The sequence below is a fragment of the Zonotrichia leucophrys genome, chromosome 5, assembly GCF_028769735.1.
Source record: "Zonotrichia leucophrys gambelii isolate GWCS_2022_RI chromosome 5, RI_Zleu_2.0, whole genome shotgun sequence".
Classification (NCBI taxonomy): domain Eukaryota; kingdom Metazoa; phylum Chordata; class Aves; order Passeriformes; family Passerellidae; genus Zonotrichia; species Zonotrichia leucophrys.
Window position 1 is genome coordinate 7,543,765 of NC_088175.1, and position 12,710 is coordinate 7,556,474.

Sequence of the window (12,710 nt, forward strand, 5' to 3'; positions counted from 1 at the left end):
GTGAGTTTCTCAGTTGTTTTTTGAAAGAAAAAGGCACGTGTCTGGAGGGGTTGTTTATTCAAACCTAAAAGGAAGCATCTTGTTCTGCTGTGGAGTAGTTTGGTGCAGTCTAGATGAATGGGAATAGCTTTCAAAACTAGGAAATTACTTTTATGAAAATACAAAACACAGGGTTTCAACTTCACTTTCCTTCTGTATCACCCACCTCTCAAACTGGTATTGATGCAGATCCACAGAAGATATTGCTGTTGCTAAATCTCAGCTTTTTAATGAAAAAAAGCTTTGATGGAGTCCCTCATCTCCCTACGCACATAGGATTTTATTCATCAAGTCATTCCCAAACTTTTTTCTACAGAGTGGGAAAATCTGTTGCTTGTGACACAAAACTTGCCTGTACCACAAGAAACTTAAATGTGGTTTTTTTTTTCTCTTTTCCTAAAGATTCATCTTCCAACTATATCAGGCAACTTGAAACAAAAGTGAAGCTGCTGGAGGATGACAACAAGCTCCTTTCCCAGGTAGGTTTTATTGCCTTATAGATACTAGTGTGGCCCAGTTCTCCTGTTTCCATATGGTTGTGTCTGCCCATGTTAATGCACACTGGCTTTTGGTAAACATCCTGTGCAGGAAGAACACAATTCATAGATAGAATTGTGTTCTCCTTTTGTTAAAATTAAAAAATAGATAGAATTTGATCTCCTTTTGTTAAAATTAAAAAAATATAGGGGAAAAAAGTGAATCCTCTGTGAATGTCTGTGTTTCAGAGATGCATTGATGCCCCCCTGCAGAGCTCCTTGACCCACCTCTGCTCCTGGGGATGCCATGAGAGTCCAGCTCTGCCTGTCCTTGCTGACCTTGATTTTGCCTTCCTTGCCCATTTACATTGACTTTTATCTTGTTGAAAGAGGAGACTGTTGTCAAAGGACAGCCTTGGGAATAGTTGTGTGTGGTGCAGGCTCCCAGCTTTTATTTGAGATCTTACTTAAATCTGAACAGACTCTCTAAAGGGGCACTTTTTGCTTGCATCTCCCTTTCAAAGTCTACTCCACGTGCCACTGTGCTTTTGATCACTCATGCTGCTTACCTGTCTTTATATAGCAATGTCAAGCAGTGAGAAGAAAACAGCCATTCTGCCTGATATGTCCTCTGGATCCCCTGTGAAACAGCAGTTGGTGTAAACAGGGGCAGCTCTGCTGCATTTAATAAGGCACTGTCTATTTAAACCATTGGAAAAATGATCCTTTTTTTACCTGTTCTTTGCATCCTTTCACTGCTTTTATGTTCTACCTTCCTGTGATTTGTAAAGATTTTTTTCCTACACTTTGCTTCTTATTTTAAGCACTAGGTTTCACAGTAATTTTGTTCCAGATTCTTCCCAATTATAAGGGCTGGAAATGGAAAAGCCCTGATAATATTTTTTTAAGTGCTTTTTTGCCAGTTTATGTTGTGCTGTTCTTTGAATTTCACCATTCAGAGAATAGGCTGTTCCAGGGTCACATTTTTAAAATGTGCTTATTTAAAATAAACACACAAAAATAAGAGAGAGCTCTATGTGTACTGAAATTTTAATAACAATTTTGTCAAATGTTTTTTTTTTTTAATACATATTTTTACCTGACTCTGAGCTTTTTTAAAGATTACTCCTTTCTCCCAGCATACTCATTGGCATTACTAGCCGTGAAAAAAACTCAGAGGGCACCAAAGGGTTAAACCCCAAAGGGTGCTCAACTCACCAGCTTTGTAGTTGCTTCATGTATTAATTGATTGCTAATTTGATTTTAAGTCCCCCTGTCTTTCTCCCAAACAGTGACTGAGCTGGTGTCTGGTGGCTTTAATTGGAGCTATTGACAGGCAGATGGGATGTGCATGGATCCAGGGATGGGCTCAGTGTGCCCTTGGCCTGGCTTTGTCCTGCCACAGCCAAGCACTTTACTCTGTCACATCTGCCTTGGGAGGTCAGGAAGAAGTTGGTAATTAATGGTGAAAATGAACAGGGTCTGCATAGCTGCATGGGCTTATTGCTTTGGGAGGATGAAACCCAGTTAATTTTGGGTTGTGCAGGGCTGCTTCAGGCCCATCAGCCCTTCACCTTCATGCTGCCCTGGTTGTGAGGGCTGTGCCTTTTCCTCCACTGTCCTCAGGTGTCATCACCTTTTGGGCTGTGTTATTACAAATATTGGAGTCCAGGAGGGAGGGAAATTACCTTTAAATAGCACTGTGTTCTGGAGAAGGCCAGTCACATCAAGGCCAGTCACATCCCCAGTGGCAGCAGGCACTGATGCCCGCCTGGCCTGGCTCTGATGTGCTGTGCAGCCCCTGTGTGATGTCTCAATGGCTCTCCAAAAACACCAGGACACAACTTCATTTAGATCCCATTCAGGAAATAACTTTTTTTATTATAAGCAGGAACTCAGCTGTCCTTAGGGCAGCAGGACTGTTGAAGCTGCCATGGGCTGGCTGAACTCCCTGGGAATACCGAGCTGCATCACCTCCAGTCTGTCATGCTACACACCCACATCTGGATTTTTTCTCTTTTAATGAGAAAGATTAGGAAAATCTGTACAGACACAGGCTCACATGCATATAGTACATATAGTTCCCAGCACTTTCCCAGAAAGCATAATCCACTTACTGTGTTTTTACTTGCTTTGTCTGACTGGGAAGTGTTTGGCTTGTTACCATGTGGATTTTGGGATAAGACTCTACTCAAAAAGGATCCTGGCAAACTTTCTCCTGTTTTCAAAGTTGCCAGGTGATCCTGGCTGTTTGAACTCTGCAGTGCCAAACTGGCTTGTCAACACCAAAGTCACATTTCAGCTCGGCTTGGCTTTCTCCCTGGGAGTATTGACTTTGCAATAATATTTGCAGCCTGGTGTCAAGAAGTTCTATCACCAGTGTGCTGAGGGGTGATGAAACCTGACGTCCTAAGTAACAAACAGTGCCTGTGCATTAAGGGATTAACAAATCAGGGTGGTTATGGAAGTCTTCCTGGCTTCCTTCCAACTGCTAAACATAGAGCTGAAATAGTGCTTCATCCAGAGAAACCTGAGAAGGCTGGGTTGCAAAGGATATTTGCAAGCTTTATGGATGGATTTATATTCCAGTGGCTAGTGACACAATACCTTTTTGCTGGCTGCTGCATCCTGAGTGAGATTTGTTGCTTTATCTTCTCCAGCATCTCTGGAGTGAAGGTATGCTGAGAAGTGGTGCCTTTGTAGCCCCTTCTGGAATCCAGATGTTGCAGGGGATCTCAAGCTTGCACCTTTTCTCCTGCTTCCCACATCTCCTTTCTCTATAAGCACTTTAGAAGAAAGCCCCAGTGGGACAGGCAAAAGCTCCCCAGCCCATGCCTGGCAGCTGCTCTGCATTGTACATGTCACCTGCAGTACAGGTGTGCTGGGATTCACACTTCTGTTTTTCCAGTGACTTATTTGAACAGGTTAATGGAGAGAGCTTTTCTTACTCTTAGAGGTCAAGAAATACCATCTCACAAGCCACACTGCAGTGGGAGGAAAGCAAAGGGAGATATGGGTGTTGCTATGATAGCCATATATGTGGGGTTTTATTGTTGTTGTTTTGACTTTTGTTTTCTAGGGAAATGTATGATCTGTATTTCCAGTTGGAAAATGATATGTTTCTGACATTGCTAACCCATCAGTATTCATCACTCTCTCCATTTTCCTTTCTCTGAGGAGAAAACTCCAGTTTTTAGTTTTTTTGACACAGTTTATGCTGTGATGCTTTGTTGGTGTGACCATGTCAGCTAGAAGGTCATGCTCTTGGCTGGCATCACTGTGCTGGCAAAGTCTCCCACAACTTTTGGTGCCCTGGTTTATATTGTCTGGGGAAGAGGTTGTAGCAAATGCCACTACCAGAAAAGGCCACTCAGTCCTGCTCTCCAGTGCTGGTAGGTGTCTGTGGTGTGGCCACAGTGGCAAAGACCCCACAAAGCCTGGTGGGGATGGTGTGAACCTTTCTCACAGGTGCAGCTGGTTTCTGGAGGTTTTAGTTTTGCAGTGTGAAGAAGAGCAATGAAATCTCTGAGAAATGTTGGGTGTTGGTTTCAGAGAACTTCACGGGCATCACTTCTGTAGCCTCACATTCTCCAGGGAAGACTTGCACTGATCTCTGCTAAGTGCATGCATTTGGTCTGTGCACCATCACGTGGGTGAAGTCCTGATATTCCTCTGTGTCTCTGAGGGAAATGCCCAGCAGAGCTGATGTTAACCTTTCTTTAGTGGTGTTTGGTTGACCAGGCAAGGGTACCTTCCATATTGCTAAGCTACAATCCCTGAGGTGGGAGACCATATTTGCTTTCCATTTCTCTAAGCTGGAAGTGTCCAAGCACAAAATAAACCCCTTAAGCTACTTCATGCTGCCCCTTGAACAAAAATGAATTTTTAATTGCACACTTTCCCCTTAAGGTTAGAGAGATCTGTACTTACGACATTTGGGAGCTCCAAAGGTCAGTTCTGGGTAGTTTCATAACTAGTGCCCACATTATAGGGGTAATAAGGGTAACAAACTTCTGGCCATTCTTTCACATTATTTTGCATTTTCAGCTCATTCTGTACACACACAAAGATGGAGCACTTCTAGCTAAAACTGGAGTTTATAGGCTGTGTGGACTCATCACTTTTCTCTCCTTTTGTAACCAAGTACTGTGCACCATGGGCTGGCTGTCAGGGCTCCTTTTGGTTTGTAGTCTCTGCTGAGCTGTGTCTGCCTTGTCCCTTGAGAGCAGGAATGCCAGAGGCATTTTTCTATTCAGGGATGCTCAGGGCACATTACACACCTTTGTTTCAAAAAGCCCAGCTTTAGAGAAAGCAGGTGAATTGGGCAGGTGATGCTCTAAGTAACTGGACATTTGGCAGTGAAGTCCTGGTGCCCCTTTCACAAATCCCTGGTGCAGAGCAGAAACAAAAAATTCTTCTCTAGGGAGTGACAGCCCTTGAGATTTATGAGTATATAATTAAAATTGCCAAATAGACTTTAGTAGCAGCACTTCACAGCAGTGAAGTGGCTGGGATTTAGAGTTTCCTTGAAGATCTTTAGAGCATCTCTACAAGTTCTCGAAAACTGTTCTTAGTCTCACTTTTAAGAAACTGCATGCTTTCCCTGAATTAAAAGGCTGCAGCTAAATGAGTCAATAAAATATTAACTAATTTAATAGTAGGAATAGTAGCTATTAATAACTCATTGGATAGCAGGCAATGCCTGAACACTGCTGTTGAAACAGGGCTGAGGTGTTTGAGCAAGAAACTTCCATGGTCCCAGCATCTGCAGCTGCCACAGTTCTTGGGCCAATGGGATCTTGGCACAACCATGCACTCAGCAGGCAGTTTCCAGCATATCCTTCTGAAAACAAGGGGGAAAATCTGGACCCCAGGGCCAAAAGGAGCCTGACAATCGTTTGCGCTGCAAAGAACAAAGATGTAAATGCCATTCAGTGGAGAGCCTGATCTCTTCCCGAGGAGAAAAAGAAATTGCCCACAATGTGCTGGCTGGCTTCAGCAGAGTCAGAGTGCAATTTCCCCTCTTATTTTATTATCAGCCGCTTCTGTGCCAAGTCTGCCATTAAGAGTTCCTGCTTGCAGAGTTGCCTCTGGCTCTCAGAGGTGCTGTAAGGTCTCAGCATTGGGGCCTCTCTGTGAATTGGCTCTGGAGGTTTGTCTGAGGCCACGGCTTGTGCCAGGAGCACTGCACACGCTCACCACGACAGGAACAAAATTACAAACCTGTCTGATTTCCCCAAAGCCTGCCTATTGTTTGTGTGTGAGGAGGATAAGTATAATTGCTTTAATTTAAGGCCTCACAAGGGAAATAGAATTTTTTTTTTTGGTAATACAGAGCAACTCAGACATGAAACTTTTCCAGGCAGTTGCTCTCCATTTAAATTCAGAATACTGAAGGGGATTTGCCCTCAGTTACTCTATTACCATTTTTAGACAGTGTTTCAATGTTTAGCTGCATATTAATTTTAAGTAATGACAAAGGAGATTCATATTTGGGGTCACATCCAAATATTCCTTTCAAGTCAACAGTGAGAATTCCTACAGGACTCCATGCATTTTGGAGTACAACTCTTGAAGAAAGATTTTCAGAGACCTTCTCTCTTGAGACCAAAACTTTGATATAGTTTTGAGAGAACACTGCATTGCTTACATGTGCAAATGCAAAATATGATAACAGAATCCCTCAAATGTTGCTTCCTTAGTTGTGGAAGCAGAATCTTAAAAAAAAATCCAACATAGGATGCAAAGCCAATCAATGTCTGTTGTCATTATATTGCAAATGTTCTGTGTTGTTGTTCCCTTATTGCAAGTGTTTCATACCCCCTTGCTGTTTCTTGTAGGCAGCTCCTCAGAGCACTGGCTCCTCCTTCTTCTCACAGCAGCCAACTGACTCCAATTCCCCTCAACCAACCAACCCACTCTTTTATAACACTCTTCTTATTGGCGGCAGCTGTGGCCTGTTAAAGTCAGGCCTGCTCTTAATCTCTAATAATTAGCCCAGCTGCAACTTCTTAGGGGTAAGATTACATTCTATACTACCTTTATTTTCTTATATTCTATCCCCCTACAAATGTCCAAGTGTGTTCCATTTCACTTCTTCTATGAATTGCAATAAGAAGACTGATCTGATCAATTTGCTATCCAATAAGCTGACTTGAGATGTAAGTAACAATATGTACTTGTTGAAATGTTTTTCTTCCCCAGATAAGAAATGTACACTTTTATAGGAGCAGTTCAAAATACCTTTAAGCCCTCTAAGATAGTGGAGTTCCTTCAGTTTACTTTGGACATGAGAGACTTGAGCTGCTCCCTACCAAAATAATTATTCTCTAAATAAATATTTAGAAGTGCATTTATATACTTCTAAAGTGCATGATCAGTGACAGAAATGCACTTTTGCAACTTGCAATGAAATCTGGGTACTCTGTCTTCTGGGGGTTGTCACCTGTGGCATCCAGGGATTTTATGAGAATGTAAATAGAGTTCCCTAAAAACCTAGGAAATATAAGTCAAAAGATCTGGATCCAGAAATCAACTAACAGATAGAAAGAGACATGCTGGGTTGATTCACTCTTACAAATTTGAGACCATCATATAATTTCTTGCAACTTCAAATTTTGGAAGGACTGGAGCTGAATTTCAGTGTTAGAGTGTGTGTGAGAGAGATGCACACATGCAAAGCTCTGTCATGCCCCATTTGTTTCTGTTGTGGGTAAGCAAGAACATTGGGTTTAATGAGGCTCAGTTTAACCTCCAGCTGTGAAATACAGGATTAGTCATATCCTGTGCTTAACCAGCTTTGTAATAATTTCACTAAATTCCACTTTTTATCTCTGTATGAGGACAGGGCCAGGGAAAAAGCTCCTAATTGCAGTTAGATCAGGCTATGAAGAAGCAGCTTTTTGTGTCTTTGATACATGTGGAGAAGTTCAAAGTACACAGAGTCTCAGTGATCCGTCCATCTGAGAAGTACTGAAAAATGTCTTGAGGGGAAACTATGCAATAACTGCAGAGGCTTTAAAACAGATTTTTACAATGAGTAAAATGCCAAATTCAAGCCCAGATCAAGAAAGATTGAGAGTCTGACATATGAAAACTACTTGGGCAACAATGGGAAGGATGTTAATCGTTCATTGCTTTAACAAAAAAAGCCTCTTTACTCAAAACTGTGAGTTTATGACAAGACTTTCAGTTTTGTTTTTTTCTTGAAGTCAACAATGCAAATTGAAATCTTTATAAGAGACTTTTAAAGAATTTTCAGATTATCTCAAAAAAATTGAGACTGGCAATAATTGATTCTCTCTGGCTGCTTGAGTTCTGGTTCAGCAAAGAGCTTGGAACATGGGAGTTCCTCCAGCGGGGAGGGACTTGGGTGCCCAGCATGAGCTGAATCCTGCCAAGGGACCTTTGCTGCTTTATCAGCAGAGGTTCAGGTCTTTATTTATCTCATTCCCAGCTCTGTTGTTTCATGGGATGTGGGGGTTGCCCTGAGGGCAGCCCAGCAGCGTTGCTGTGGTGTGATTTTGGAGGGGCGACAGTGGTTCCCTGTAGCCTCCTTGCCTGGAGTGCTGCTGACAGGAGAAAATGAAAGGAGACTCTGGGGGATGGTCCAGAGCTGTGCTTGATCCTACATCCATATCAACATCTGCTTCCCTGGAGGGGCTGGGGCAGCATTCTGTAGTTTCTCTGCTGGCACCCCAGTAAAGATGCTGATTTTGGTTCTAATGAGCCATGATGGGCTCTATTAATCTGTGACTCTGAAACTCCAGCCCTGCAAGCCACAGACCAGACTTGGGCTGCACCAAATGCCAGTGGCTGTAGCTGCATTTGTCTTTGTTAACTATTGAGCTGCATTTCTGTTTGGGTTATAGGCTGTGGTACTTGGATCTCTCAGCCCTGCCAGCTCATATATCCTCCTGAGCAAAGCTTGCCAGTTGTGTGATTATAATTATATACTGCAATTTGGTTTGAACTGATTATTTGAGTCTCCTGTGAGTTATGGGCTTGATCTTTCTCTGCAGATCTCAAACAAGAGGACAAAAATGCAGACATTCTTGAATATTAGCAGTGTACTTAAGTTCCCTACCTCAGTTGCTACAGAGAATGGAGAGGTTTGAAATCTGCACTGCTTTTATATCCTGTACCCCACTGAGATGCTAATAAAACTCTTTTTCCAAGAGTAATTTTACATGGTAGAATCTGCTAAGCCTCTTACTGACTGTCTCCTGCCTTTCCCAAAGTTGTTAGCTGCCCCAACAACAGAGAATTCCAGCTGTCACCAATGCAGCCAGGTGAAATCTGGTTGCCCCTCTGGTTTTGTGAACCCACATCATGATGTGAGGGGGAAGTCAGAGCCTAGGCACAAGTGGGGATCCTCACCCCTGTGTTACATTTGGGAATGGCCAAGATCCAGCCATGGCACAATGCCCAAATGCATTTCTAATTCTACATGGACTGCTAAAAATGGATTTACTGATGAAGCTGGCTGAGGCTGTGCTTGTGACCTCCTGGCTGAATACTGAAAAGGGAATCAAGAGAGTGGGTGTTTGACAGACCCTTATCCCCTAATGCCTTTGTCACCAGTTCAAGTGATCCCCAGATGTGTTACATGTACAACAGAGATATGAACCAGTGTGAAGGAATTTAATCTCTCCTGTTACAGAAAGCTCATATTATTGCATGACATGGAAGATGTTAAATAGTTTTAATCTCATACCTTAATTTTTTTCCATATTTGCAGAGTTCTTTCAAAATCAAAACTGTTGGTTTTTTATTGCACTTTCATGTGTATGATTTCCAACTTGCCTGATAAATGCTGCTGAAGCTAATGGGACTTCTCACATGTACTTAAAGTCAGATATGTGCTATGCTGAGCTTACTTTTGCCTGAATATGTCTTGTAGTGATAACTGCAATTACTGAAGCTTAATTCAATTATTTGCTAGCTTCTCACAGTGAAATTGCCCATCCCTCAGATTCCTGGTGCGTGAGACACTAAAACATGGACTAATGAGATAAGGGGGAAATGTTTGTGCAGGGGTGTGTGGCAGGGGATGCTCTCTGGGGCACAAGGCTGCCTGACAGGGCCAATCCCTCCTGGTGCTGAGGAGCAGGGCCCATTGCCCTGATACCCCTGAGAGAGCTGGGCAAGGCAGGTGCTTTGCACCACCTGTGTGTTGTTTGAGATGTGTTTCTGCTTTGCTTTAGCTCAGTAAAATGTCACTGCTCTGCCTTGGGCCAGCTCCTTGTTACAGGGAGTCACCATGATATTTTCCGAAAAATCCCTTTGCCAGGATTTTTCTCCTGAGAAGCTGAGAAGCCTCAGAAAAGAAATGTAAACAATAATTATCTGATTGCTTGGAATGTGGCCTGCAGGTTGGTCACCAACAGTGCATCTTTGATTGGTTCCATGTGAATTGTTTTTAATTAAGGACCAATCCCAGTCCAGCTGTGTTGGACTCTCTGGTCAGTCACGGGTTTTTATCATCATTCTTGTCCAGCCTTCTGACGGCTCTTTTCTGTATAGTTTAGTATAGTTTTAGTATATAATTAATATAATATAATATAATATCATAAAATAATAAATCAGCCTTCTAAGAACTTGGAGTCAGATTCTCATCTCTCACCCCATCCTGGGGACCCTCACAACACCACAACAACAGGGCTGTGTGCTCTGATAGTGCCTTTGCCCTCTGCAGGTGTGCTCAAGTGTGGTAGCTGAGAAGAAGAGTAAGGTGGTCAAGCTTTACCAACTGTTTGGGGGGATCACCATGCTCTGAATCTGGATAGTCAGGTATTAGTGTTTGTGCAGATGGGTTCTGCAAGGCTTCATTCATGAATATAGGGAAAGGGGTTGAAGTTCAGCTAATGATGTTATCTTGCCAAGTAACTCAATATTGACACCTGCATATAAGACCTTTGGTCACCTGTGGTACACTTATGGTTTTTTTAAAGATAATAAAATAACTTTATTTTAAAGTTTATTTCTGTTAGGTTTCCACTTGTATAATGTTCTGTTCCCATCTAGCTGGCTGAGTGCAACAGCTTCCCAAGGAATTTCAGTAAGGCAGAGAGAGCTAATGCATCCACAAGCAGCTTTTTGGAACTGGGGGGCTGCCTTTAGTGCTGCTGCTGATTGTTTAGGGCTCTGATTGCTCATTCTTTCACTTGCTAATGTTGGTGATTTCCATTTTTTAATCATCTGAATGTATTAAATATGCCACTAATTTATTTTTATTTCTGCCCTGTACCTGTGCAAGAGACATTGGTTAGTGATATCTGTGTTTTGGCCAAGTTCAAATCAATGCCATTTGCCTATGTGAAGTGTGCACTTTCAGCTAAATTGCTACAGGAAATAACAGAAAAAGGTCTTGAGCTAAATCTTCCATTTAATTACTCAGTTGCAAACAATGGGTGTTTGAGTGTCAAAATTGAGGCAGTTTCAATTACTGGAACAATTATGGTTTAGAGTGTTGTTGCTAGTAGGTTAAGAATTTATATTACAGTGACAGACAAGTAATCCAGGTAATGGGCAGTGCAAGAGTCCATAAAGATGAAGGCAGCCTGACACTGAAATAAAACCTTCTGCATTTTTTTAGCTCTTCACAAATGTATATAATCAAAAGCCAAAGTCTCAACAGAGTTTTCCATCTAACATCCAAGATTTATGGATGAAACAAAAATCTGAAGTAAGAGCAATTTTTTTTTAATATTGGCTTTTTTTCCCATGTAGAGAATTATCCAAATCATAAGCCAAGATCGTTATGGGCTTACATGGTCAGGGTGTGATGCCCTTGCCCTGTTGCTGAGGACCAAGTTCACTCTGATGTTTTTAAATCATGGCTGAAGGAAATTCTGTGCTTTGTAAAAGGGGAGGTAGCCACTGAAAAATGGAAATTGCTTGTGTGTCACAGGGCTGGGTGATGGTGTGGCATAACAATTTGTCCAAAGAAAATCTTCTGAGCTAGTGTCAATAAGGGCATGTTCTCTTGTCAATATTGAGTTCCTTGCAGTATTCCTTTCCATCTATTTGCATTTCATGCTGTTACATAATTTCTTCTAAAGTTGTGTTGAAAGCAGATATAATATTAATACATTTAAGTGGTGCGGTGTATAATCCGCTGTCTCCTGAGCTTAGTGCAAGTGGGTCTGCATTGTGGGAAAATGAGGCTGATTATTATAAACCCTTGGAAATGACAGTCCTTTGGGAAGTCTGCTGCCAGTGACTCATGTATGCTTGATTCTCTGTGTTCTGGACACATTTTGCCATCCCTTTATGCTCCCCAGAGGTAAATAAAAAGGGGCTCAGGGCCTTCAGTTTGGAGCTTTGTTGTGTGTTTTTAAAAATCACTTGTGAACCAGGAGAGAAAGTTTTCACAGTGCAGGGGGTTAGAAATGAGTTACAAAGGGGTGGGGAGAGCTGTGGTCCTCAGGTGCCTGCAGGCTGTCCCTCCTTGCCCCTGCCTGCAGGAGGATGCTCTTTGCTTCCAGCAGCTCTTTAGCACTTCTGCCAAGGCTCCAGGGATGCTCAGGCACTGGATGCCCCTGTTTAGACACCCAGATTGCTCCCCAATGACCCCACAGCCCGTGGGGAGAGGGGAAGCTGTGACCCTTTGTGAAGGCTTTAATATTTCCCCAGGGCACAGGGTCAAACTGATCATTTATGATTAAATACTTCTTAAAATCTGTTTTCAGCCTTCATCTGTAAGAATTTATCTGAAAGGAGAAAAAAGTGTTTTCAATTAAAGGCTACTTATGTAACAACCCTGTTTTGAATGCTAATTCATGAATTACTGGGAGCTGACAGTGCTGCTTTTTAATTTTCCACGGTCATTTCAGAACATAATTCTAATTAAAATCATTTTTTGCTAATCTCTCATAAATACTGAGAACTTTCTGTCAAGTAAATTTCTGTCTTTCTGTATTTAATTTATGTTAAGAACAGTCCATTTTGTTGCATCAAAGTATTTCAGAATCAAATATTTGTCTTCTTTATTCTCCCTTCTAGCAGAAGTAACACTGAAGGGTAGCAGAAAAGATAATTTGTCTGACTTGTCTCTAAGTTTTCAACACTTTATCTTCACAGTTGGTCCAACACGGCCACAGCACTGATCTGACTTTACTGGACAGAAACGAAGAGGAAAATAAATGTTTCTTTGTAGCACTTTGACCTTAAAATACCACAAACACCATCCAT

At 42.0% G+C, this 12,710-nt stretch overlaps 1 protein-coding gene across 1 annotated transcript in view; it reads left to right on the plus strand.

Moving 5' to 3' along the window:
* Positions 1 to 12,710, plus strand: part of CCDC85C (coiled-coil domain containing 85C) — a 111,544-nt gene that overhangs the window by 67,871 nt on the left and 30,963 nt on the right. Inside the window, exon 2 of the mRNA XM_064714592.1 lies at positions 442 to 518. Within this exon, the coding sequence (XP_064570662.1) occupies positions 442 to 518 (77 nt within the window). The remainder of the gene's footprint in view (positions 1 to 441; positions 519 to 12,710) is intronic.